This window comes from Capricornis sumatraensis, chromosome 12, assembly GCF_032405125.1.
Source record: "Capricornis sumatraensis isolate serow.1 chromosome 12, serow.2, whole genome shotgun sequence".
Classification (NCBI taxonomy): domain Eukaryota; kingdom Metazoa; phylum Chordata; class Mammalia; order Artiodactyla; family Bovidae; genus Capricornis; species Capricornis sumatraensis.
In genome coordinates, this window is record NC_091080.1 from 31,554,049 (window position 1) to 31,581,377 (window position 27,329).

At 39.2% G+C, this 27,329-nt stretch overlaps 1 protein-coding gene across 1 annotated transcript in view; it reads left to right on the forward strand.

Moving 5' to 3' along the window:
- Positions 1 to 9,557: 9,557 nt before the first annotated feature.
- Positions 9,558 to 27,329, forward strand: part of LOC138089122 (phosphatidylinositol 3,4,5-trisphosphate 3-phosphatase TPTE2-like) — a 41,212-nt gene continuing 23,440 nt past the window's right edge. The window contains exons 1-6 of the mRNA XM_068984487.1: positions 9,558 to 9,601; positions 11,871 to 12,032; positions 13,518 to 13,637; positions 16,433 to 16,532; positions 16,685 to 16,748; positions 17,797 to 17,861. Coding sequence (XP_068840588.1) covers positions 11,902 to 12,032; positions 13,518 to 13,637; positions 16,433 to 16,532; positions 16,685 to 16,748; positions 17,797 to 17,861 — 480 coding nt within the window. The 5' untranslated portion in view covers positions 9,558 to 9,601; positions 11,871 to 11,901. The remainder of the gene's footprint in view (positions 9,602 to 11,870; positions 12,033 to 13,517; positions 13,638 to 16,432; positions 16,533 to 16,684; positions 16,749 to 17,796; positions 17,862 to 27,329) is intronic.

Consider the following 27,329-nt stretch of genomic DNA (forward strand, 5'->3'; position numbering starts at 1 on the left):
TCAAGAGTAACAGTGGCAGATTTGAGCTGAAAAAGTAAAAGTCTGGAAGTCATATATCTTACTCTCTCTGTTTTTCATCCTTTAGCACTGCCCGTGCTGAGTTGACAGCAGCAGCATCTGCAAGATTCCAAATGGCAAAGTGAGATACAATAAATACATATATAATATGTACACACATATGTACATACATGCATAATATGTCATAATTATAATATATCTGTCTTAACACAGAGAGATTAAGATTTGTGATGCTCACCCTTAGAAGCACCTATGGGGGTACAGAGTTCCCTTGATACTGTTTCTGATGTGCTCTCATAATAAGATTCTATGTGGAATATTCTTTGTCTTTTATAAAAAAAATTATTTATTTTTTGACTGTGCTGGGTCTTCATTGCTGCCTGCAGGCTTTCTCTAATTGCTGCCAGCAAGAGCTCCTCCTCCTTGTGGTGCGCAGGCTTCTCACTGCAGGGACTGCTTTTATCGCAGAGCACAGACTCGGGCATGCAGGCTCCAGTGGTTGTGACTCACGGGCTTAGCTGCTCCAAGACACGTGCGATCTTCCTGGACCAGGGCTAGAACCCATGTCCCCTGCGTTGGCAGGCAGACTCTTATCCACTGCACCACTGGGGAAGTCCCTATTCTTTGTCTTTTGAAATGAAGTAGAAAAAGAGACGCAAGACATGGAGTCTTCTTACTCCCGGTCTTAACATCTCAGTTACTAGCAGCCAAAGTCTTGGGAAACTATCTATCAGATTGCCCATGTCTGAAACTCTGCTGGAGTGGGTCAGGGGAAGAGAAAAACTTGTCTGGAGCAAGGAGAATAATAGTAAATTTTAACTAGTAAGTAAGAGCATAACAGTGTGGACAGGAAGCAGAGGTGGCCTCAACAGAAAAGAATGGAGCTAATAGACCCAGATCTGTCCCTTAGCCTCCAGATTCAGCCACCACGTGAGGCTGATAATGCAAATCCAAGCCCATGATCACTTTGGATGGAGACTCTGACTCAGACCTGTGGTTCCTTGACTGTATCTCGGGGCAGGAAAAACCAGCATGTTTCCTACAGAACATAGACATGGTCAGGAAGTTAGGTTGGTCAAGAAAGATGGGTACCTACAAAATGAATTTGAAATAAATTCTACCCCCAAAGGCTGTTATACATTCGGTCAGGTTCAGTAGTAAAGAACTGAACTTAAATCTTGAGTCATTACCTTTTTAAGAGGTTTAAGATATTCGTTGTTGTTTAGTTGCTGAGGCCAACTCTCTTGCAACCCCGTGGTCTTAATCTGCCAGACTCCTCTGTCCATGGAATTTCCCAGGCAAGAATACTGGAGTGGGTTGCTAGTTCCTTCCCTAGGGGATCTTTCTGACTCAGGGATTGAACCCTTGTCTCCTTCATTGCAGACAGATTCTTTATGGCTGAGCCATCAGCGAAACCCTATTAAATATATGTGACTTTTCATAAAGCCTCATTTCTGGGGAAATAACATACCAGGCCTCAAATAATAGATTTACACACTGGTTTTTAAAGGGTTATCTGGTTTGTAAGTTAAAGCTAATAATAATAATTAATAATTTAAACTAATTTGAACCAAAAAGTTTAATCTGGAAAATTATTTGGCATCTGACTATGCGCCTTTTTAATCCTTCAGCACTACCTTGACTGAATTGACAGCAGGAAAACCTACCACTGATGGACCTACCACTGAAATGTGAGATAGAAACAAAGATAGATTTAAACAAAAGTGTTTAAAAAAACACATAAATGCAGAGAGAGAGCACCCAGGAGAGAGAAACAGAGGAAAGGGGGGAGAGGTTGCTATTTGAGAGGTTCATTTTTAGGAGTATTCATGATATAACAGCGTCTTTGATGTTATTTCTAAATCTTTTCGCTGTAGCCTGTGTAAATATCTTTCTTATCTTTTTAAAAAAAGCTTGTTGGATAAAAGAGAAACAGGTCATAACAGAGATGCTTCTTAATCATCAGTTTCTCTCTCATTGTTTTGTCGCTAAGTTGTGTTGCTGTTGCGACCCCATGGACTGTGGCCTGCCAGGCTCCTCTGTCCATGGGATTTTCCAGGCAAGAATACTGCAGTGGGTAGCCTTTCCCTTCTTCAAGGATTGGAGATTGAAGCCGTATCTCCTGCGTTGGAGAGCGGATTCTTTACTACTGACCCACCAGGAAAGCCCCTTTTCTTTCTTAGGAGCAGTCAAACCCCCTAGGAAGCTATCCGAATGCCTGTGTGTGAAGCTCTACTAAAGTGGGCCAAGAAAGGAGAGAAACTTATTTTGAAGCAAGGAGAAGGTTGTACTCCTGAAGGGGCTCAGGTGTCAAGAAATGCCCATAAACTTGATCCATTCTCCCCACAGGACCAAAATTTTCATTATAATCATATAAAGCCTGGTTAACAGGTTTCAAATGACTGATTAGAATGTTATTTGGGGGACAACTAGGTTTTAAATTGTAGAGTATATGTGTGTGTGTGTGAGCTCAGTTGTGTATGACTCTGAAACCCCATGGACTGTAGCCTGTCAGGCTACACTGTCCCTCGGGTTCTCCAGACAAGAATACTAGAGTGGGTTGCCATTTCCTTCTCCAGGGGATCTTTCTGACCCAGGAATCGAACCTGGGTCTTCTGCACTGGCAGGCAGATTCTTTACCACTGGGCCACCTGGGAAGCCCAAATTGTAGAGTAATTGTAGGTAATCTGCAGATCCCTGGGTTGGGAAGATCCCCTGGAGAAAAAAATGGCAACTCACTCCAGTATTCTTATCTGGAGAATGCCATGGACGGAGGAGCCTGGTGGTCTGTAGTCCATGGGATTGGTGCAAAGAGTCAGACAAAACTGAGTGACTAAGTCTACTATTCTTTCTGTAGTTAATTTGCATTTAAAAATAAGTCTAGGGAGACATGTAAAGTCTTACTGTGTGCATTTATGATCCTTTAGCTGTGACCAGAGCAAGGTGAAAAAAGTAACTTATCCTGAGTCCTTCAATGAAAGGTGAGATGTATATATAGATAAAAGTAAGAGGTGGGTATTGAGATTTGTGAAATTTATTCTGGCAGCTACTGGCAATACAGAGTTAACAGGACACTTTAGCTAAGATTTTTGTTTGTTTTTTCCAGCCTCAACATGCTACTTTCTTTTGTGGATCTATTTGGGGGAAAATAAACAGGTCATAAAAGGAGTGTGCTTACTGCTGGTCTGTTTTCTTACCCTTAGGAGCAGCCACAGCCCTGAGAAAAGTATCAGATTGCCCATGCATGGGCCAGGAGAGGACAGGAGAAGGTCTTGGTGGACTGAGAGCAGAGGGGAGCCCTTAGCAGGAAAAATATGTATCTCATAGGTCCTGAATATGTCGCTCACCTTCCAGAGCTCTGCCTCTGTGTGAGGCTGGTAACCCAAACCCACCATTGTGTTGGAGGGAGCCCCTGCCTCTGTCTCAAGGGCAGGAAAGACATCTATGATTCATGAGGGGTTCCTGGACGGTGAAGGGACTTGAGAAGGCAGAAAATTATAGAACCAGTGAGATGAGTACCTACAAACCAAAGGTGAATTTTGAAGCAAATTTCATCACAAAATGGTGTTACCCTTGGGGATTGGGTTCAGGAGTAAAGTACATACATTTGATGTATTAAGTTTTTCCACATGACTAGAATTTTTCATTACTGATATATAATGTTCATTTTCTACAGAAAAATGAAATACCAGGTTTTAAATAACTGATTAAAATGCTATTTTTCAGATAACTAGACTATCAATTGCAGAGTAATTATAGCTAACTTGTATTTAAAAATCTATAAAACATATGGAGTCTTACTTTGTCCGTTTTAATCCTTTAGCTCTGTCTTGTGTAATATGAGAGGCATCGATGAAAGGTGAGATACAAATGGGGGAAAGGGGAAGGAGGACAGTGGAATTCATGAAATCCAATTAGTCAGAGTCCCCATCTTAGGCAGTCTCCTGATTCCAGGAGAAAACAAGATATCCATATGTGAAAAGTAGATGGTGCAGGGACCCAGGTTCCAAATGGCTAAGTAACATATGTATATTAGAGCTTAATCAGTTTTTAAGTTCTAGAGCAAGTGTATCCAATTTCAGCCAAAAAAGTTAAATCATTTGATGCTAGGTTCATTTTTAACCTTTTATATTGACCAGAATAAATTGACATCAAAGGTCTTTGACTACTCTGATATAGCTTCTCTTTCAATGACAGTGCCATCCAAGACTGTTCAGATCATTTACCTGGGCCAGTGCTCTCTAGAGAGTATTAATCTCTCAGTCTATATAGAAAAAGTGAGAAAGGCAGAGATTTATACAGACTTATAGTGACAGAGGGAGAAATACAGATTTGCAAAATTCAGTCTTGGAAGGATTCTTAGGAATACAGAATTTTCTAGACAATAATTCTACATTTCTTTCCGTAAGATTGGGTCTTCCAGTGAGCTAAGTCATGTTGACTACCCTTTAGATCTAAGGAATTCTTTTTGTTCAAGTAAATTTTTCACATCACTCTTCCACGCAGCGAGTCTCTAATGATGTATTTTTGTATTTGTTGGTGGTTGAAGTATAATAGAACAGCTGTCCAAGATTAGTGATGCTGATGAAGACATTGACTTTCTCAATCCACAACAGTAAGTCCATTTGAAGTTTGGAGGAAGGGAGCTGTTGATGGATTTCTTACCTTTTGGAAGATGGGGCTCATGCTGAGGTGAAAAGGAGAACTGTGGCAAGATGGCGAAATGTTTGGGATGGAGGGTAGAGAGTATTTGAATTTGCCTATAAGTACCATGCTTGAAAAAATATTTCTACATATTCATAAGTGGAATATTTTTCTAGTTTTAAAATGTGGACATATTCTCAGTAGATACGAATTGTCCTACAAAATTTCTTAATCAAGGATCCAGAATGCTACTTACTCTTCAGTAGTGTTCCTTTCTCATTTTTGTTGAAGTGAAGTGAAGTCGCTCAGTCGTGTCCGACTCTTTGTGACCCCATGGACTTTAGCCTACAAGGCGCCTCTGTTCATGGAATTTTCCAGGCAAGAGTACAGGAGTGGGTTGCCATTTGGGTATGTTCTAATTCCTAGTTTTACTGATTTTGTCTAAGAGTAAATAGGACTGACGGCAAAAGCAAATTGTTTTTGCTGATTAAGGACCTCTTAATATCCACTGGGATTTTATTAATTTTGACTTGTTTCTGAGTAATCTCATGAGAGTACTTCTTGCTGCACTCATCTGAAGGCATTTTTTCATCTGTACTCGACTGCAAGGACACATTTTTAAAATCTCATGTGTTTGACTCGACCTTTCCCCCAAGCTATTATGTATAAAATAAGCAACAAGGATATATTGTATAGCACAAGGAAATATAGCCATTATTTTGCAGTGACTTTAAATAGAATACAATCTATAAAATTATTAATCACTGTGCTATACCCCTGAAAATAATATAATGTTGTAAATCAATTATATCACAATTAAAAAATCCTATATGTCTGGACTTCAGAATTATTCATTGAGATTTTTCTTCCTCTTGGCCAGTTATTTAACCACTCACCAACTCGAATTTGTGATGGAAAGTGAGTAACACTAAGGAAGAAATTAACTGGTTACTGGTACAATCTGTTGGTGTCTAGATAAAGATAAAATGAAAAATAAAGGGGTGACTCATGAATACAAATACTTCTTCAACATACCCATGAATTTCCTTTTTCTGTCTTTTCATCATGGGCCATCAATGACGAGTTCACTCTGCTACTTAATTAAATGATATGTCTGCGTATTAACTATATTTTCTGCAATGAGGCTGCCTAGGACTGGGGCAAAATTTGAGAAGATTGAGGAAGACGAGCATTTCCTTCTTTTTACAAACAGAAAGTGTTAGTTTGGTTTTTAAATGACAAATGTTTCTTTGTAGATTTGTGTGGCATTTGCGATAGTCCCTGTGTGAGAGACACTGGTGTTTCAGGCTAGGGGGAGGATACTAGATTTTGGAGTAAGACTTGGAATTGGTGCTTGGCTGTGGTATCTAAATGGGCTTCCCTGGTGGCTCAGTTGGTAAAGAATCCATCTGTAATGCAGGAGACCCAGGTTCGATATCTGGGTTGGGAAGATCTCCTGGAGAAGGGACAGGCAACCCACTCCAGTATTCTTGCTTGGAGAATGCCATGGACAGAGGAACCTGGTGGGGAACAGTCCATGGGGTGGCAAAGGGTCAGACATGACTGAGCGACTAACACAAACACACTTTGGCATTTCATATACACTGGACACTTGGTGAAATGTTAAGCCACTTTAAATTTTAGATCATTTATCTGTAAACTAATAATAATGTTATCTACAATATCTACTGGGTGTCATACAATAACACTAAAAATAAAAGTAGAATCGAATGTAAATGCTTTGAAAACTCTGAAGCTCCATAAATAAATTTTACACTAAAAACTAAAAGCAACAAAGGTCAATTTTTAGGAAAATCAGAAAATACAGACAAGCAATAAATCCTCCCATAAATAGGCACTCTTATTTTTTAGTAGATGCTCTTCAAGATTCTTTAGGCTTACAAATTATTTATTTATGGATATACATTGTTTAAAAATAACCTTGTTACTTAGTGATATATCATCACTATATTTCCATGCATTTGCATTTACACCATTATATATTTGTTGATTTCTAAACTTGCAATCTTCCTTTTGACAGCTGTATAATAATTCATGGTAAATGTTTAAATTGTTGTTTATTTAAATTGTCAGATATTTCTGGACATTTAAGCTGTTTAGGACATTTACTGTTACAAAAAGTGAAGACTAATTTTGAGACCAAATCTCTGTATATTTTATTTCTTTAAAATAAAAATTCTCCTTAGTGGAAATTCTATGTCAAGGGAAATGTTTGTGAGGCTATTGATTTCAATGTGCCTTTCCACACGAAGAGGCAGTGTACTCTTTTTCTCCCTTCCCACACTAGCTCAATGATCTCTTCATTGTCAGTGAATATTTGTTCTAATGCTCATTTGACATTGTTTTTGTTTATACTTATTTTCATAGAACTTTTATTTCATTGTCTTCAGTCTACCTTCGCCCATTTAAAATTAGGGTATTTATCACTGCCACTGGATAGAAAAGTTAAATATATCACTTTCATATCACAAAAAGGGCAAGTAGCTTTTCCCATTTTGCCTGGATTTTTCACTCCATAGAAGTTTATAATCCTCATGCAGTCAAATGTATCTATTCCTTTATTATTTATGCTTTAAGTGTCAGAAAGTCCTTCTCTTCCTATGATTCTTATATATTCTCCAAAATTTCATCTGTTTTGAATTTATTTTCTACATTAAAGTAAAATATCTGCCCAGAATTTCTTCTCTATTAAGTATTAAAATGTAAGAATCTACTTTTCTCCCAGGTGAGTACCTCATTATCTCAGCATCACAACTGTGCCTTCCTCCATTGTCCTTGCCCTAATTTAATGATCCTTATTGCACTTACCACCTTCTAAAAATAAAAGTAGAATTATATGTAAGTGCTTTTAAAATGCTAAAGCACCATAAATACATTTTACACTAAAAACCAAAAATCAAACAGCAAAAGTTAATTATTAGGAAAATCAGAAAATATAGACAAGTAATAAATAGGCATTCTTAATTTTTAAAGTGAAAGTGAAGTCACTCAGTCGTGTCTGACTCTTTGCGACCCCGTGGACTGTAGCCCACCAGGCTCCTCCATCCATGGGACTCTCCAGGCAAGAATACTGGAGTGAGTTGCCACTTCCTTCTCCCGGAGATCTTCCCAACCCAGGGATCAAACCTGGGTCTCCCGTATTGCAGGCAGATGCTTTACCATCTGAGCCACCAGGGAAGCTCTAATTTTTAATAGATGCCCTTCAAGGTTCTTCAGACTTATAAATTTTTTGTTTATGGGTATGGTATCATGCTTACATTGTTTTAGAAATAATCTTATTACTTAGTGACATATCATGAATTTATTTATTATATTGTCTGCACAAGACAGAATGCAAACATCCTGAGGGAAGGAAATCTTGTCCATTTTAACTGCTATATCTTCAGTGCCTCCAATGGCGTCATGGCACATAGTAGGCACTCACTGAGTTTGCTTGAATGAATGAACCCATTATTGAAAAAAATTTATATCTTGTTCAATGACTTTCAAATCCATCTCTATTATATTCTTTACTTTGAGTCTTTCCAGAATCTGTTTTATTTGCTTTTTCCAGCCTTTTGAGTTCAGCACACTTCACACATTATGACGTAATTTACAAAGAACCAAAACATTTTTTAAAAACCTAAGTTCCATCTTTTCCTCCTCAGCTTTTCTGATTTTGTTGTCTCAGATGACATCAACCTTTGCTCCCCAAGCTTGGGTAGGGAAGATGAGTGCTGATGGAGAAGGGAGAAATTAGAGGGAGTGGGGAGACCTTACCACTCAGCTTAGCCTCAGAGCATCCATCTGTGGCCCATTTTGCCAGTGCCCTAGTTCTGTGCAGCCTCCATCCTCTCCCTTCTCTGGTCTTGGGCACAGACTGTGAGCACTGCTTTGGGATCAAATCCTACTGGGGGTGGAATTGGGCTCTCATGTAGGAGGCTTTAGCAGGGCAAGAAATTGTTCCCCGATGGCTGCCTTGTCTGCTGTCATATGATAAAATGAAGCCTAATTGCTGCTGCTACAGAAGTGTCCCCTTCTCCTACTAACTGGAGGAGCCCGGCCTCTAGGGTGTTTCTCCTTTGAAGTGCATGTTATTAAAATTCCTTATCCCCATAGTGCACTTGCCACCCCCAATGTGAGTCTCGTTAGTGTTAACTGTCATATTCATGGGGTGGCTTGTTTCAAGAAATAAATATTACAAGAGGAGAGCTTCCCTGAAGTCCCTTATTCTATTGCTATAGAACAGGTCTGGCCATGGTTTGATGACTTGCGCAGGATCCCACAGTTTACTCATGGGAGACTGAGCTTATACCATTGCCTTCTGTTTCCATGCTATGTTGCTTTAGTTGATGACCCTAAGCTTAATCTTACTGTAAAGTTGGGGTTAGGGCTTTACAGTCAAGAGAAGTGTTGCTGAACATTCAAAATTTAGTGTTTTATTCACATATATTCTATATAGGAAAGTAAAAGAAAAAACCAGGAAACATTTTTATGTGTCCTTGTGCTCACCTATTAAGTCGTGTCTGATTCTTTGCGACTCCATGGACTGGAGCCCCACCAGACTCCTCTGTCCATGGGATTTCCCAGGCAAGAATACTGGAATGAGTTGCCATTTCCTTCTCCAGAGGATCTTCCTGACCCAGGGATTGAACCTGACGAGTCTCCTGCACTGGCAGGCAGGTTCTCTGCCACTGAGCCACCAGGGAAGGCCATGGTTACTAATAAGCATTTTGTTGGGCAATTTCTAGGTACTTTAAAAATTATATTTGTTAATATAAAGGCCTTTGTTGGTTAAATTCATACTACAAGTTAGAAATCTGATACACTTGAAAAATAATTTCCTGAAAAATAATTTCTGACATCTTATTTTTACTTACATTTGCAGCAGCAAGATAAAGAGAATTGTGTACTTAATTATATCATCCTTCACTTTTAGGTATGTGAGACTCTAGAGACAGAGGTAATTAAGGATGTATTACATTTATTATCAATATTTTTTATGGTGAAAGATTTGGGAGGGGGAAAGGCACTTCCACTGTCAACATGTTGCTAAATAACCTTTGTGCCCCATTTAATGCAATCTAATTTATCTTGGAACTTTAACTGAAGCTGAATATTAAGAATTGCTAAAAAACTGGATTTGCCCAAGTCTAATAGTAATGCATTAACATGTCTTTTTTCTACCTGTAAAAGTAAAAATAATGAAATGTGTATTTCAAAATTCTAGTTATAAGGGAAGTGTTTTAGTAAATATTCATCTAGAATTACTCCTTAATTCTGGATTCATTTTACTTAGATGGTTCATTTCTACATGATAGTAAGATTTCATATTGTGTTACAGATTCACACGATATACTTACTTCCTTTTAAAGTACTAATATTTTAATTTGCATTACAATTGTGAAAAAGTGCTTTGAAGATTATCTTCACAGGTTATACAAATAGTATAATCAACTTATAGACAATGGGTTTAGCATACATAAGAGAAAGGCTTAGGAGGTACTTTATAATTCAATCATGTGTGTATTTATGGAATTGAATTCCTTCTTACATGCCCAGAACCATCCACTAACATGTAATCGACAGGCTCCTCTCTGTAATTCTCCAAGCAAGAATACTGGAGTGTGTAGCCATTCCCTTCTCCATGGTGTCTTCCCAACTCAGGGACTGATCTTGAGTCTCCTGTATGGCAGGCAGATTTCTTTACCATTGAGACACCAAGGAAGCCCATATTTGTTGGTAATCTCACTGATGATAAATCTTACTGGTCAAAGTGTTTTTTTTAAGGGCTTATGTTAGTCCTGCTTTCACTTGACTTTTTATTACTAAATTCTATAAAAATATAAAGATTAATGAGGTTTAATTTGTTATGAGAAATTGGTAGGAGGCTTCTGACAGTCTCAAATTTGAAGAGTTTACAAGTGGAGACATGTAATTTTAATGTAGTTTGCCTGTTTTGTCTTGGAGTATTAGTTTGATGTGTCTATTATAAAAGGGCACAATACCATGAAGTGGTTTAGTGGAAATTTATTTTCCTAATGACTGCTTCTATTGAGTGAAAACAGAATCATTTATTTATTTTTTGAAAATAGAAATAATGTTTTCATTTTTTTTTAAATTTTTTATTTTGTGCTGGAGTATAGCTGATTAGGGCTTCCAAGGTGGCACAGGTGGTAAAGAACACGCCTGCCAAGGCAGGAGATGTAAGAGACGAAGGCTCCATCTCTGGGTCAGAAGGATCCCTCTGAAGGAGGGCATGGTAACCCACTCGAGTATTCTTGCCTGGAGAATCCCATGGACCGAGGAGCCTGGCAGGCTACAGTCTGCAGCATAGCAGAGAGTTGAACACGACTGAAGTGACTTATACACACATAGCCAATTAACAATGGTGCATTTTGTATTGGGGTATAACCAATTAACAATGTTGTGATAGTTTCAGGTGAACAGTGAAGGGACTCAGTCATACACATACATGTATTCGTTTTCCCCCAAACTTCCCTCCCATCCAAGCTGCCACATAACATTGAGCAGCCTTCCCTGTGCTTACAGTAGGTCTTTGTTGGTTATGCATTTTAAACATAGCAGTGTGTATGTATCCATCCCAAACTCCCTAACTCTCCCTTTCCCCCATCCTACCTCCTCAGTTCAGTTCAGTTGCTCAGTCACGTCCAACTCTTTGCGACCCCATGGAGTGTAGCACGCCAGGCTTCCCTGTCCATCACCAACTCCCGGAACTTGCTCAAACTCATGTTCATCCAGTCAGTGACGCCACACAGCCATCTCATCCTCTGTCTTCCCCTTCTCCTCCTGCCTTCAATCTTTCCCAGCATCAGGGCCTTTTCCAATGAATTGGTTCTTTGCATCAGGTGGCCAAAGTATTGGAATTTCAGCTTCAGCATCAGTCCTTCCAATGAATATTCAGGACTGATTTCATTTAGGATGGACTGGTTGGATCTCCTTGCAGTCCAAGGGACTGTCAAGAGTCTTCTCCAACACCACAGTTCAAAAGCATCAAAAGCATCCTTCCCCCTAGACAACCATAACTTCATTCAGAGTAATTTGAGACTCTAAAGCCGAGCATTTCTCCCCACTACCGAACAGTTTAATTCAAAATAATGACATTTTGATATCAGATCATTGGGCTGAAATTAGTCTGTCGGTGTAAAAATCACTTTATCCTTATTCAGTCTGTTTGTTTGTTATAGAATATTTGCAATCCTGCTGATCTTTGTGGACATGGCCCTCATCATCAAAGATGTAATTTTCCTTAGTGGCACGATACATAGTTCTTTGGAATCTCGTTCAATTTCTTTTGCTATTGCTTTATTTTTTTTAATGGATATTTCTCTTCGAGTGTTTATAGAAGGGTAAGTTTTACTAGTTTTTTAAAAAACACATAGAACTATTTTGTACTATAAGAGGCATCATCCCCAAGTAATTAGCAGGTCAGTGCAACCAAATAAGCCCCTCTTTGTCAAAATAAATCTCTCTGAAGCATGGAGAAACAAGAGAAACGATAGTCCAAATCCCAGTTTCTACTAGATTTTGCTTTAATATTATGGTTGCAACTGGCACTCTAGTCTCCAAACTGTGTATTCTAGATGGTTCCTTTAACAGATAAAGCTAAAGGGTTTGAAGAACGGGACCAAGCAGCTAGTATGTCTACATGCATATTAATAAGAGGAATATATATATATATATGTGTGAAGCATAAGTATTGGTAGCTTCATGAAGAGTGGACTGTAAATAGAAGCTGTCATTTTCAGTCACGTCTGACTCTTTGGGACTACATGGACTTCAGTACGCCAGGCTTCCCTGTCCTTCACTATCTCCCGGAATTTGCTCAGATTCATGGCCATTGAGTCAGTGATGCTCGCTCTCTCTCTCATCCCCTGCCACCCTCTTCTCCTTTTAGCCTTCAATCTTTCCCAGCATCAGCTGACAGTGTATTAAATACCAGGTCATAGATCACGAACAGGTCCCTACCTCAGCTGAAATAGAAACTTGTGGTAAGGTCCCCGAAGAGCTGAGGGACACACATCCCAGTACGGGGTAGTGCTCAGGAGAGAGGCAGCAACTGGCCTTCTTGGCCGCTGGCTTCCTGAGAAGGTGGGAATGCAGCCTCGGAGCTGCACTGCTGTGAAGTCAGGGACTCAGTTCCCCAGCCTCACTTCACCAGAACATTTGGTCCTCTCCAGCTGAGCCCTCTGCTCTCAGATCTCTGGGCTTAGGACAGTTGCCCACTCCCAGGTTACCCCCAACCTAAAAAAGGCTACTCCAGCATTGCAAAAGGCTTTCTCTGGAGCCTCGTTGCCCATGGCTGAAGGGGCCAGGGTTGGGGAGGGGGTGCAGACACCAGAAGTTCCCCTCTGCCCAGAGGAGGCCTCACCAGCCCACTGGGATCCCACTGTGGGTACGAAGCCAGGGATGAGTCTGCTGGCCAAAGCAGTGGACATGTCTCCTTCTCACAGGCTCCTCTTGTGCCCTCTTCACAGTCCACTTTTCTAGAGCTGTGACATGTTCAGCTTTCATTGCCTGATAGCTCAACCCACCATCTCATCTTTCTCTGCCACCTGTTGTGAAGATAGTGCTTGCCTCTTGTTCAATGGTTTGGTTATACCTCTTACTATATTTACTTTGCAATATGGATGCTTTTGTCATATGTAAATCTAAAATAATGAGTATGAATATTTTTTCTCTTAGTCTGGTAAATGTACTTTCAATCATTCATTAAAGCTGAATTAAGCGGGGCGAGGTGGGGGGGAGATGAATCAAATAAATTTATCCTCTTAAAATATCCTGATTTCTTTGGGGAAGCATCAGCTTGCATTTTTTGTTTGTTTTTATTATAGGATACGACCATATTTTTCTGATATATTTAACTCCTTAGATGCTGCCATTATTATTGTGACTCTACTGGTTGATATCGCTTATCTTTTTTATGACTTTACACTTGGTAAAATTTTCCCCAGGTAAGAAACCTATGCTTTGTCTCTCAAAGTTTTTCTTTTTTTAAAAACTAGTATCTGTGACTTTCATTTTATGTAATCTTTTTTTAAGCTCTAAATGTGCTGATTCTGTTCTAAATATGCTAAAAATGAAATGTTTAGATAAATTTCCACATACTTGTAAACAAAAGGATGGTGGTGTTTAGGGGCCAGCAAAGGGTAGTACCTTCCACTGAATGAAGAAGATGGTGCCTCCAAAAAAAGAAACTGGGGACTTGCCTCTTGTCCTAACTTGAACTTCCCACTAAGTTTCCACTTGTGTGTCAACCACAGATTTCTCACATGTGAAATTTCTGGGTTTTTCCTGTAACCCAGAGAGGACTGGTTTGAGGTAATGCAAAATTTGAGTGGCTTCCATGATGATTCTCTAAAAAGGAACAAATGGAACAGAGAATCAGGTGACTTGGGTAGCAGCACAGAAGTAGAATTTTTGCAGTATAGTTGACATGATGTGAACCGTGAACTTCCAGATGTTCAAGCTGGTTTTAGAAAAGGCAGAGGAACCAGAGATCAAATCGCCAACATCTGCTGGATCATGGAAAAAGCAAGAGAGTTCTAGAAAAACATCTATTTCTGCTTTATTGACTATGCCAAAGTCTTTCACTGTGTGGATCACAATAAACTGTGGAAAATTCTGAAAGAGATGGGAATACCAGACCACCTGACCTGCCTCTTGAGAAACCTATATGCAGGTCAGGAAGCAACAGTTAGAACTGGATATGGAATAAGACACTGGTTCCAAATAGGAAAAGGAGTACATCAAGGCTGTATATTGTCACCCTGCTTATTTAACTTCTATGCAGATTACATCATGAGAAATGCTGGGCTGGATGAAGCACAAGCTGGAATCAAGATTGCCAGGGAAATATCAATAACCTCAGATATGCAGATGACACCACCCTTATGGCAGAAAGTGAAGAGGAACTAAAAAGCCTCTTGATGAAAGTGAAAGAGGAGAGTGAAAAAGTTGGCTTCAAGCTCAACATTCAGAAAACGAAGATCATGGCATCTGGTCCCATCACTTCATGGCAAATAGATGGGGAAACAGTGGCTGACTTTATTTTGGGGGGTCCAAAATCATTGCAGATGGTGATTGCAGCCATGAAATTAAAAGATGCTTACTCCTTGGAAGGAAAGTTATGACCAACCTAGATAGCATATTCAAAAGCAGAGGCATTACTTTGCCAACTAAGGTCCGTCTAGTCAAGGCTATGGTTTTTCCAGTGGTCACCTATGGATGTGAGAGTTGGACTGTGAAGGAAGCTGAGCGCCGAAGAATTGATGCTTTTGAACTGTGGTGTTGGAGAAGACTCTTGAGAGTCCCTTGGACTGCAAGGAGATCCAACCAGTCCATTCTAAAAGAGATCAGTCCTGGGTGTTCATTGGAAGGACTGATGCTAAAGCTGAAACTCCAATACTTTGGCCACCTCATGGGAAGAGTTGACTCATTGGAAAAGACCCTTTTGCTGGGAGGGATTGGGGGCAGGAGTAGAAGGGGATGATAGAGGATGAGATGGCTGGATGGCATCACCAACTCGATGCACATGAGTTTGAGTGAGCTCCGGGAGTTGGTGATGGACAGGGAGGCCTGGCGTGCTGCAATTCATGGGGTCGCAGAGTCGGACACAACTGAACTGAACTGAACTGACATAATGTAAGCTGAGATGAAGTTAGAACTGTTAGGGATCAAACAAAAATGTGTGAGAGACCATTGGCTTTTTTCTTTCTCCTCCTCTTTCTACTGTGGCAGCAAGGAAAAGAAGAAAAGTGTTCTGGGATGTGGCTGTTGGGTGACTCACTAGGCTTATTCCTGAGTCAAATAGTGTACTGCTCTTTTTGCACTCTGGCATCTAAGGACTTTCATTCAGGTCCCAACAAAATTTAATATGATAAGCTTTTGGAGATTTTCTTAAAATAGCCAAAGCCAGTGTAGTCCTTAGACAGGCAATGTCAGGATCAGTGAAGAGCTTATCAGAAATAAAAGAACAGTACCACCTCAGGGCCCACTCTCGACCTCCTGAATCAGTGTGTGTGCTCGAGTTAGAGAAGCATTTGCCCAAACCATCACTTCTGTGCCATCATGTCTCCTCCTGACGGTAGGAGACACACTTGGAAAGTAACTCAATCTGCTGCCTGTGTGATGCATGTTCACAGCTCTAGTGAGCCCCTTTGCTCATGGGAGTGACAGAGATGAACAGGAATTCTCTTTCGATGGGAAAAAGATGGAAAAATACTTGTCTTAAATCCACTGAAGTTAAACCTACACATTCTGAGAGTCTATCATGTGACTTTTTCTTTAAACCAGAGTTTCCTCAACCCAGCACTATTGATATTTTGATTTTTGAATTAAAAAAAAATTTTTTTTAACTTTTGACCATGTAGGTTAGTTCTCTAAGCAGGAGTTGAACCCAAGCTTCCCTGCAGTGAAAACACAGTCTTAACCACTGAACTGCCAGGGAAGTCCAAGTATTGGGAGCTGTCCTATGCATCGGTATTGACCAGCATCCTTAGCCTCTACCCACTAGATGAAGTAGCAAACCCCCCCCACCCCGCACCCCCACCCACAGGCTGTTGTGACAACTAGAAATGTCTCTGAACATTGCCAAATATGGCTTGGGTGGGCAGGAGGGAAGCTGGGGTGGGGTGGAGGGTGTATGTAAAATTGCCCTTGGTTAAGAAGCTGCCGCTCTAGACTTAGTCTATGTTGACAAAATCCTCTGTTTCTAAAGCAAAATTGGATCTTTTAATTTTATTGTTAGGTTGAGAATTGTTTTACGACCTGTAAGACTTGTCATTCTGATAAGAGTTTTTCATCTGGCTTATCAAAAAAGACATCTTGAAATGCTGACCAGAAGGATGGTAAGTGGGCGAAATATGCTTACTTTTCAGAAAAAAATGTTTGTATTTTGGGAAATACTGTCTAGGGTGTAGATATCTATATATTGTTCTTTGTTTCTTTTTTAAAATGTTGGTTTATATATTACAAGTGAATGACTGTTATAAACTCTTAGGTTTCAGGAAACAAACGGCGGTACAAGAAGGATGGATTTGACTTAGACCTCACTTATGTTACTGGTTTGTGAAGTTTATCTGTTGATTGCCCATATTAACACCATATTTTTCATGTGTGTGAGTAATTATATGTTTAGTTTTTGCCCTAAGCCATGTTCTTGCAAAGCATTCTTTGTCCATGAAGACTTACGCCACTATGGCAGTGACATATTTGGAGTGTAACCCTGACAATGGAAAACTCTTAATTTTCATCTCCAATCAGGGCCACTTGGTTATAGTATAGGAAGTTGCATGGGTTTTCAGCTGAAGCCATTTGCTTGGTTTAGAATTTATTAAGTGTTAGTAGTTATCCTTGGTCTCAAGGTTTTCAGAGAAACCTCTTCTCTCGCTGGAACCCTAGCGATGAGGTCATTGCTTTTATTTATTTATTTATTTTGACTAAAACAAGTGTATTTATAGAGTCAGAGCATGAATTATTTGAAATAGGACCTGATGTTGTATTCTTTTTTTTTTTTTAATTTTAAAATCTTTAATTCTTACATGTGTTCCCAAACATGAACCCCCCTTCCACCTCCCTCCCCATAACATCTCTCTGGGTCATCCCCATGCACCAGCCCCAAGCATGCTGAATCCTGCGTCAGACATAGACTGGCAATTCGATTCTTACATGATAGTATACATGTTACAATGCCATTGCTTTTAGGTCTCAGGTTTCTGAGTCAAGGGAACACTGGGAAACATCCCAGGAGTTCCTAACGTTGTTGGAGCCCAGATCTCTCATTTTCCTTTGGTGTTTAAGAAACCAATTCCAGCCACAGGGGGTGCTCTAGACTAAAGTTATTGATTAATTCTTCAACCATTTGAACAGACAAATCTGTTGCTTAAGTCTTGAACCATTTGAGTCTTGGAAACATTAAGTGTAATGATCAAAATAGTGAATACTTTCATATGTTATGCTGATTATCCTGAGGGTTAGTTAGCTTTTTCTTTGGTCATTCTCAATCCTGAAAATTCTTTTCTATGGAAAAGGAGTCTGATTATATGTAAATTGAGTTTTCATATGTTGTTTCACATCTATAACATTTGTAATAGTGAATGTTTTGACTTCCAGAGCGTATTATTGCCATGTCATTCCCATCTTCTGGAAAGCAGTCTTTCTACAGGAATCCCATTAAGGTAAAGGTTTTTATCTAATGGAAGCTCACATTTCTCAGCAAACATAGACTCTGGAGTCATAAGATAACCTTGGCCCAGAGACAGCAGTACTCTCCTAAAAATGTACTCTTTCAGATTAAAAAAATAATAATAATCATGGGTTGTTATCTGTTAGCTTTTGCTGTGAATTGCCTAACAATTTATGAGTTTATTGTTGAATTACCCCAAAACTTCAGTGACTTCCAACAGCAAACATTGACTTAGCTTGTGATAATGTGGTTTGTAAATTTGAGTTGGGCTTAACTGGCTGGCTCTGCCAATCAGGAATTGGCTTCACTAATCTTGGTGGAGCTAACTTATGCATCTGTGGGCAGCACCTGGGCATCTGAGGACTGGCTAGTCTAAGATGGCATGCCTGGAAGCTCCATCTGGTTCTCATTCTCCAACAGGCTAGCTTAGGCTTGTTCGCATAAAGCAGTGGGAAGGACCTCGTTATTATCCAGCCAAAGAATGCCGAACCTCCAAAGGCCCAGGTGCCAAACTAGCGTAATGTGGCTTCTACCTCATTCTATTAGACAAGCCAGCTACAAACCCAGTTCAGATTCAGACAGACAACAGATACCATCTCTGTTGTATCTGTGGGGAACTGTGGCCATTTTTCATGGTCTGTCATAGGGGGAAAGATGGAGAATTAACTAAAAATGTCTGTTCTTAGGTTGAGATCCTAAATTACAGTGGATACATACTGCTTCAGGTTCTATAGGTTAAATAAATTAAGTTCAAACATCAAATGATGTTTACTATGAAATTCTAGTTAAAAGTAATTGTTTGAGAAGTTTTCATATGTGTGTGGACGTGTATGCACGCATGCTCAGTTGCTTCAGTCATGTCCAGCTCTTTGCAACCCCATGGAGAATAGCCCACTGGGCTCCCCTGTGCTTGGGATTCTCCAGACAAGAATACTAGAGTGGGTTGCCATGCCTTCCTCCAGGGGATCTTCTTGACCCAGGGACTGAACATGTGTCTCTGTGTTGCAGGTAGATTCTTTACCCTCTGGGCCACCTGGGAAGCCCTGTGGATGTGTATACATTAGTGTATATCCATTTGTTATATCTCAGTAAAATGTAATTATGTATGTATATGTGTGTATGTCTATATATCAGTGTACCTATATACACGTGGGTATGTTTTGATACTTTGAGGCAAACAAAGATTGTAAATTGCACTAACCTTAAATGTGTATCTTGATTAAAATTATATATAGGTATGTATGCATGTAACCAACACCCCTATCAAAATGTGGAACACTTGTTGCTCTTTTTCAGTCAATACCCTGACATACTGGAGGTAATTCTTGTTCTCACTTCTGTCACAACAGATTACTTCTACTTTTTCTTAAATTTCACATAAATGAAATCACATACTGTAGCTTTTTATGCTTACAATAAATTCTGTGAGATTTGTCCAGTATTATTGTGGGTACGGTAATATAATAGTTGTACATATAATTATATAAAGTACAGTTCTTTCTAAATAGCATAACATTAATATTTATTGCTTCTGGAATATTGATTGGAAGCCCAAGCATCCAGTTTACTTACAGAAATTATACAATTATACGTTGCTTCACAAAAGCAGCCAACACATCACATTCTAAAAATTCAGAAAATTCAAAATTCTAAATACCAAGAGGTGCATCTGAAGAAATAGATATAAATTTTGCAGCCAGTAATTTTAACGCAGAAGTTGTACACATCTCATGACTTTAAATCTGTGAATATGATATTCAGTCATTTAGCTCAAGTCCATCATTAAAGTAATTTATTAATTTTTCCTGTATACTTGTGTTTCATACATTAATATTTGCATACTCTGGAATATGTTAGAAATGTATAATATTCACAAATGTGCAGAAAAGCAAGCAAAAACTGTAAACCTGCCCAGTTCGTCTGAAACAATCTCATGTCAGCTTCATAAGCATATTCCTTCTACAAAACAGTAAGCTAATGTTTGAACACTATTTCTAAGGTAAAGCACATTTTCTTACAAATAATGAAATCTTTTTCTTGCCACAAAAGTGTACAAAAAGAATTTTAGTTTGAATAGATCTCTCAGAATGTGTTTAACTTCATAATTTCAACAGGCTTAAGGTTTCCAAGCATTACAAGGATCAGATTTTAAATTACTTAGAGGAGAATCTGTCTTGAAAAGTGTTACTCCTTTGTTACCAACTGGAAAAAGTATCCAATTCATATCTTATCAGTTCAGTTCAGTCGCTCAGTCATGTCTGACTCTTTGCAACCCCATGGACTGCAGCATGCCAGACCTCCCTGTCCATCACCAACTCCTGGAGCTTGCTCAAACTCATGTCCATCAAGTCGGTGATGCAACTAGATCCAACCATCTAGTTCTCTGTCATCCCCTTCTCCTCCTGCCTTCAATCTTTGCTAGCATCAGCATCTTTTCCAACGAGTCAACGCTTCGCATCAGGTGGTGAAAGTATTGGAGTTTCAGCTTCAGCATGGTATCTTATAGAAACAGAAAACACAGCATTTCCCCCTCAGAATAATGTGTGTAAATTATATATAATATATATTATATATACTGTATATAATAAATTATATAATATACAGTTGTATATTATATATTGATATATTAAAATAATATTTATCTTAAAATCATATCTATTTAAATAAAATATACATTATAGTATATATTCAGTTCAGTTCTGGTGCTCAGTCGTGTCCAAGTCTTTGTGACCCCATGGACTGCAGCACACCAGGCCTCCCTGTGCATCACCAACTCCCAGAGTTTACTCAAACTCATGTCTATTGAGTCGGTGAATACATCCAAGCATCTCATCCTCTGTCATACCCTTCTCCTCCCGCCTTCAATCTTTCTCAGAATCAGGGTGTTTTTCAATGAGTGAGTTCTTTGCATCAGGTGGCCAAAGTATTGAAGTTTCAGCTTCAGCATCAGTCCTTCCAATGAACACTCAGGACTGATCTCCTTTAGGGTGGACTGGTTGGATCTCCTAAATATATGTTAACATATATAAAATTAATATATTAAATATATATCATGTTATATAGTATATAATTATGTATCACATATAAATACATATCAATTTTATGTAACAATATTCCATCTATAAATATTTACTACATATATAGTATACATTTCAACTCTTATAGAAACAGAAAAATATAACAGTTCCCCCTTTATAATAATATATGTATATTTACATATGATTTTTATGTATACTATATAATATAAAATTATAAACTTATATAATAGTTTTTATATTATATAATTGTCATTTATATAATATACAAATATACATATATTCTGAATATATTAATAATGTAATACTATCGGTATATACAAATTTATAATTTATATATTATATAATATGAAATTATATAATAAAATATACATAGCTCTTTGTAATGTTCTGTTATATATAATATATATCATATTTATTTTATATGCTATGCATGATCTTACATATATATATAACAGATAATATGTTACACATAAATATGGGCTTCCCTGGTGGCTCAAATGGTAAAGAATCTGCCTGCAATGCAGGAGACCTCAGTTTGATCCCCAGGTTAGGAAGATTCCCTGGAGAAGGGCATGACAATCCATTCCAGTATTCTTGCCTGGAGAATTCCATGGACAGAGGAGTCTGGCAGGCTGTAGTCCATGAGGTCCCAAAGAGTTGGACATGACTGAACAGCTAAGACTTATACTTTTTCGCACATAAATATACATATATTATTCTAAGGGAGAAAATTTTTTATTTTTGTGTTTCTGTAAGAGATGAACATATATGTAATTTATATTATAAATAAAAATTGTATATAACTACCATGAAGCACTTTAACTCATATGGTAAATGTGATTATGGTAACTATTATTACCATATGGTGACTATGACTGAAATATAAAAACTGCCAGAGCTGTCAGAAGACTGGAAGCTTTTTTGTATATGTATTATCTGAACACAATACTCTCCAAAAGAATTAAGGACTGTAATTATTACTTTCCAGTTTAAACACTTTAATTCTAAACTTAAAAATATCTAAAAACGAGTTGCTGATTTAACCAGATCCTTTCCCACCTTCCAAAAAGTATTTAGTAAGCAGGACCCAGTGGAGCTGATATTCATAGTTTTCTACATGAATAACTCTTTCAGAATTTATCCCATGAAGTACTTTATGACCTCCTTTTCTTGTAAAACTAAAACTCCATTTGTTTACATAAAAATTTCAAAGAATGTAGAACTAGAACTGAGTGTGGACTACTGCAAGACTCTAAGGAGTCTTGTTCCGGCGGCTCATCAGTGACTTCTGTGACTTCACAGCCATTTCCTGTGGCTGATCTGAGAGGGCCTCTCCAGTTCTGCTGGTGTTGGATCCTCCTAGTTCTTCTATCTCATGACAGTTGGAATCCTACATGTAGGGCCTCTATTTTCACTATCTGCAGAATCTTAGTCTTTTTCATCCTGAGACAGAGGAGATTCTTCTATTGATTATTTTCCACAGAAGTCTCTTCATTTATAGTTAGTTCAGTTCAGTCGCTCAGTCGCGTCCGACTCTTTGCGACCCCATGAATCGCAGCACGCCAGACCTCCCTGCCCATCACCATCTCCCGGAGTTCACTCAGACTCATGTCCATCGAGTCCGTGATGCCATCCAGCCATCTCATCCTCGGTCGTCCCCTTCTCCTCCTGCCCCCAATCCCTCCCAGCATCAGAGTCTTTTCCAATGAGTCAACTCTTTGCATGAGGTGGCCAAAGTATTGGAGTTTCAGCTTTAGCATCGTTCCTTCCAAAGAAATCCCAGGGTTGATCTCCTTTAGGATGGACTGGTTGAATCTCCTTGCAGTCCAAGAGACTCTCAAGAGTCTTCTCCAACACCACAGTTCAAAAGCATCAACTCTTCGGCGCTCAGCTTTCTTCACAGTCCAACTCTCACATCCATACATGACCACAGGAAAAACCACAGCCTTGACTAGACAGACCTTAGTCAGCAAAGTCATGCCTCTGCTTTTGAATATGCTATCTAGGTTGGTCATAACTTTCCTTCCAAGGAGTAAGTGTCTTTTAATTTCATGGCTGCAATCACCATCTGCAGTGATTTTGGAGCCCCCAAAAAATAAAGTCTGACACTGTTTCCACTGTTTCCCCATCTATTTCCCATGAATTGATGGGACCAGATGCCATGATCTTCGTTTTCTGAATGTTGAGCTTGAAGCCAACTTTTTCACTCTCCTCTTTCACTTTCATCAAGAGGCTTTTTAGTTCCTCTTCACTTTCTGCCATAAGAGCGATGTCATCTGCATATCTGAGGTTATTGATATTTCTCCCAGCAATCTTGATTCCAGCTTGTGCTTCCTCCAGCCCAGGCCAGCTTTTCTCATGATGTATTCTGCATATAAGTTAAATAAGCAGGGTGACAATATACAGTCTTGATGTACTCCTTTTCCTATTTGGAACCAGTCTGTTGTTCCATGTCCAGTTCTAACTGTTGCTTCCTGACCTGCATACAGGTTTCTCAAGAGGCAGGTCAGGTGGTCTGGTATTCCCATCTCTTTCAGAATTTTCCACAGTTGATTGTGATCCACACAGTCAAAGGCTTTGGCATAGTTAATAAAGCAGAAATAGATGTTTTTCTGGAACTCTCTCGCTTTTTCCATGATCCAGGGGATGTTGGCGATTTGATCTCTGGTTCCTCTGCCTTTTCTAAAACTAGCTTGAACATCTGGAAGTTCACAGTTTACGTATTGCTGAAGCCTGGCTTGAAGAATTTTGAACATTACTAGCATGTGAGATGAGTGCAATTGTGTGGTAGTTTGAGCATTCTTTGGCATTCCCTTTCTTTGGGATTGGAATGAAAACCGACCTTTTCCAGTTCTCTTGGGTTTCTCTTACCTTGGACGTGGGTTTTCTCTTCATGGCTGCTCCAGCAAAGTGCAGCCGCTGCTCCTTACCTTGGACGAGGGGTATCTCCTCATGGCCGCCTCTCCTGACCTTGAACATGGAGCAGGTCCTCTTGGCTCTCCTGCGCCGGCATCGCCACCGCTCCTTGGACGTGGAGTTGCTCCTCCCGGGCGCCGCCCCTGACCTCGGTTGCGGGCTAGCTCCTCTCGGCCGCCCCTGAGGTGGGACGTGGGGTACCTCCTCTTGGCTGCTCTTTCGTGGTCGCGCCCCTGACCTTCAGCAAGGGAAAGCTCCTCTTGGCCACGCTTCTGTGCGGTCCATCGCTCATTAATAGTTTAAGCATCATCAGATTCTTTTTCTTGATTGATTTTTTTTCTGTTGGTGTTGTTTAAGACTCTCTTCCTCTTCATCCGCTTTGTCTTTATTCTTAGATGGAGCTGGTTCTTCTGTTTCTTTTCCCATAACATGTCCCTAGAAGTTGCTTGGCCATCTCTGACATCATTTTCTTTGTCATACTTGAGTATTTTTTTAACCTCATGCCCCTCAGCTTCCAGACCATCTTCATTTGGAAGTTTATTTTCTATATGGCTTACTGAGGAATCCTTTGATCCAGATGTCAGTCACTGTGATCTTTGTCTTCATCATGCTATAAGTTGGTCAAAACTTTTGCTGACTGTGCTCTCAGGCAAACCCTTACTACTTCCTCCTTCCCTCTGTTCCACTCCTGTTCTTTCTCCTCTTGCTCTCTTTCTAATAAGTTTCAGGAGTACAACATTATAATTCAACATCTGTATACACTACAAAGTGATCACAAGTCTAGTTGCTATCTATCGCCATAACAGTTGACCCTCGTTGCTTATTTCAGGCACACCGCAAACCCCTTCCCCTCTGGTAACCAGGTTATCTGTTCTTTGTATCCATGCTTGGTTTCGTCCTCTTTTGTTTGTTCATTTTATTTTTTTAGATTTCACATGTGAATGAAATCATATGCTGTTTGTCTTTCTCTGCCTGACAGTTTCACTTAGCATAATGCTTGCAGGGTCCATCCATGTTGCTGCAAATGATGGACTTCATTTATGACTGAATAGGAGTGTGTGCGTGTGTGTGTACACGTGAGCTTGTGTGTATCACATCTTTATTCATCCATCGATGGACATTTTTGTTGTTTCCGTATCTTGGCCATTGTTAATAATGCTGCAGTGAATGGTGCATGTATCTTTTGGAATTAGTGTTTTTTGTGTTCTTTGGGTATTATATACCCATAAATGGAATAGCTGGGATCATATGGTAGTTCTAGTCTTCATTTTGGGGGGGAATCTCTATGCTTTTTTTCCATAGAAGTTACTTCAATTTACAGTCCTACCAATAGTGTTGAAGGATTCCCTTTTCTCTACATCCTCTCTTAACATTTTTTATTCCTTATTTTTGATAATAGCCTTTCTAACAGGTGTTAGGTTATATCTTGATGCGCATTTCCCTATGGATTAGTGATGTTGAACATTTTTTCATGTGCTTGATGGTCATCTGTATATCTTCTTTGGAAAACTGTCTGTTCAGATCCTCTACCTATTTTTTATTGTTTTCTTTATTTATTTTTAATTTTTCCTGTTTTTCTTTTTTCACTTAACTGACTTTATTATATATTTTTTAAAGTATTGTATTGGTTTTGCCATACATTGACATGAATCTGCCACAGGTGTACATGTGTTCCCCATCCTGAACCCTCCTCCGACATTCCTCCCCATCCCATCCCTCTGGGTCATCCCAGTGCACCAGCCCCGAGCACCCTGTATCATGCAATGAACTTGGACTGGAGATTTGTTTCACATATGATAATATACATGTTTCAATTCCATTCTCCCAAATCTTCCCACCCTCATCCTCTCCCACAGAGTCCAAAAGACAGTTCTATACATCTGTGTCTCTTTTGCTGTCTCGCATACAGGGTTATCGTTACTATCTTTCTAAATTCCATATATATGCATTAGTATACTGTATTGGTGTTTTTCTTTCTGGCTTACTTCACTCTGTATAATAGGCTCCAGTTTCATCCACCTCATTAGAACTGATTCAAATGTATTATTTTTAATGGCCAAGTAATACTTCATTGTGTATATGTACCACACTTTCTTATCCATTCATCTGCTGATGGACATCTAGGTTGCTTCCATGTCCTGGCTATTATAAACAGTGCTGTGATGAACATTGGGGTACACGTGTCTCTTTCAATTCTGGTTTCCTTGGTGTGTATGCCCAGCAATGGGATTGCTGGGTCATAAGGCAGTTCTATTTCCAGTTTTTTAAGGAATCTCCACACTGTTCTCTATAGTGGCTGTACTAGTTTGCATTCCCACCAACAGTGTAAGAAGGTTCCCTTTTCTCCACACCCTCTCCAGCATTTATTGCTTATAGACTGTTTATTTTTAAATTGTATAGTTCTTAAATTTTGTATATTAACCCTTTACTGGACATATGAGTTGCAGATATCTTCACCCATTCAGTTAGACTCCCTTTTTGTTTTGACAATAGTCTCTATCACTGTACAGGAGTTTTTTCGTTTGACGTAGCCCCATTTGTTAATATTGGCTTGCTTCCCTTGCCTTTGGAGTCAGATCCACAAAAACATTGCTAAGACCAATGTCAGTGAAGTTACCAGCCATTTTTTCTTCCAGGAATTTTATGTATTTGCATCTTACATTCAAGTCTTTAATCCTTTTTGAGTTAATTTTTGTGTGTAATGTGAGATAATGGCTGCATGTGGCTGTCTAGTTTTCTCAGCACTGTATGTTAAAGAGACCATCCTTTCTGTATATTCTTTGCTCCTTTATCATAAGTTAATTATCCATATGGGGCTTCCCAGGTGGTGCTAGTGGTAAAGAACCCACCTGCCAATGCATGAGACTTAAGAGATGATGCAGGTTTGATCCCTGGTTCAGGAAGTTCCCCTAGAGAAGATCCTCTACCCATTTTTAATTGTTTTTCTTTTTCTTTTTTTTTTAAGTTGCATAGTTATTCATATATGTGTGGATTTATTTCTGGGCCCTCAATTCTGTTCCATTGATCTATGTGTCTGTTTTTGTGCCAGTACCACACTGTTCTGATGACTTCAACTTTGTATTAATAGTCTAAAATCAGGGAGCATGATAAAATCAGGGAGCAATAAAGCTCTAGCTTTGTTCTTCTTCCTGAAGATTGGCTTTTGGGAATCTTTTGTGGTTCCATACAAAGTTTAGGCTTCCTTGGTGGCTCAGAGGTTAAAGCGTCTGCCTGCAATGTGGGTTTGATCCCTGGGTCAGGAAGATTCCCTGGAGAAGGAAATGGCAACCCACTCCAGTACTCTTGCCTGGAGAATCCCATGGATGGAGGAGCCTGGTGGGCTACAGTCCACGGGGTCGCAAAGAGTCAGACACGACTGAGTGACTTCACTTACTTCCTTACAAAGTTTAGAACAAATTACAATTCCTTAAAGCTCATTAACCATCTAATTTCCTTATCTGGTAGCTTTAAACAATCTGTATTTATAGTAAAGGCTAATGTGAGTA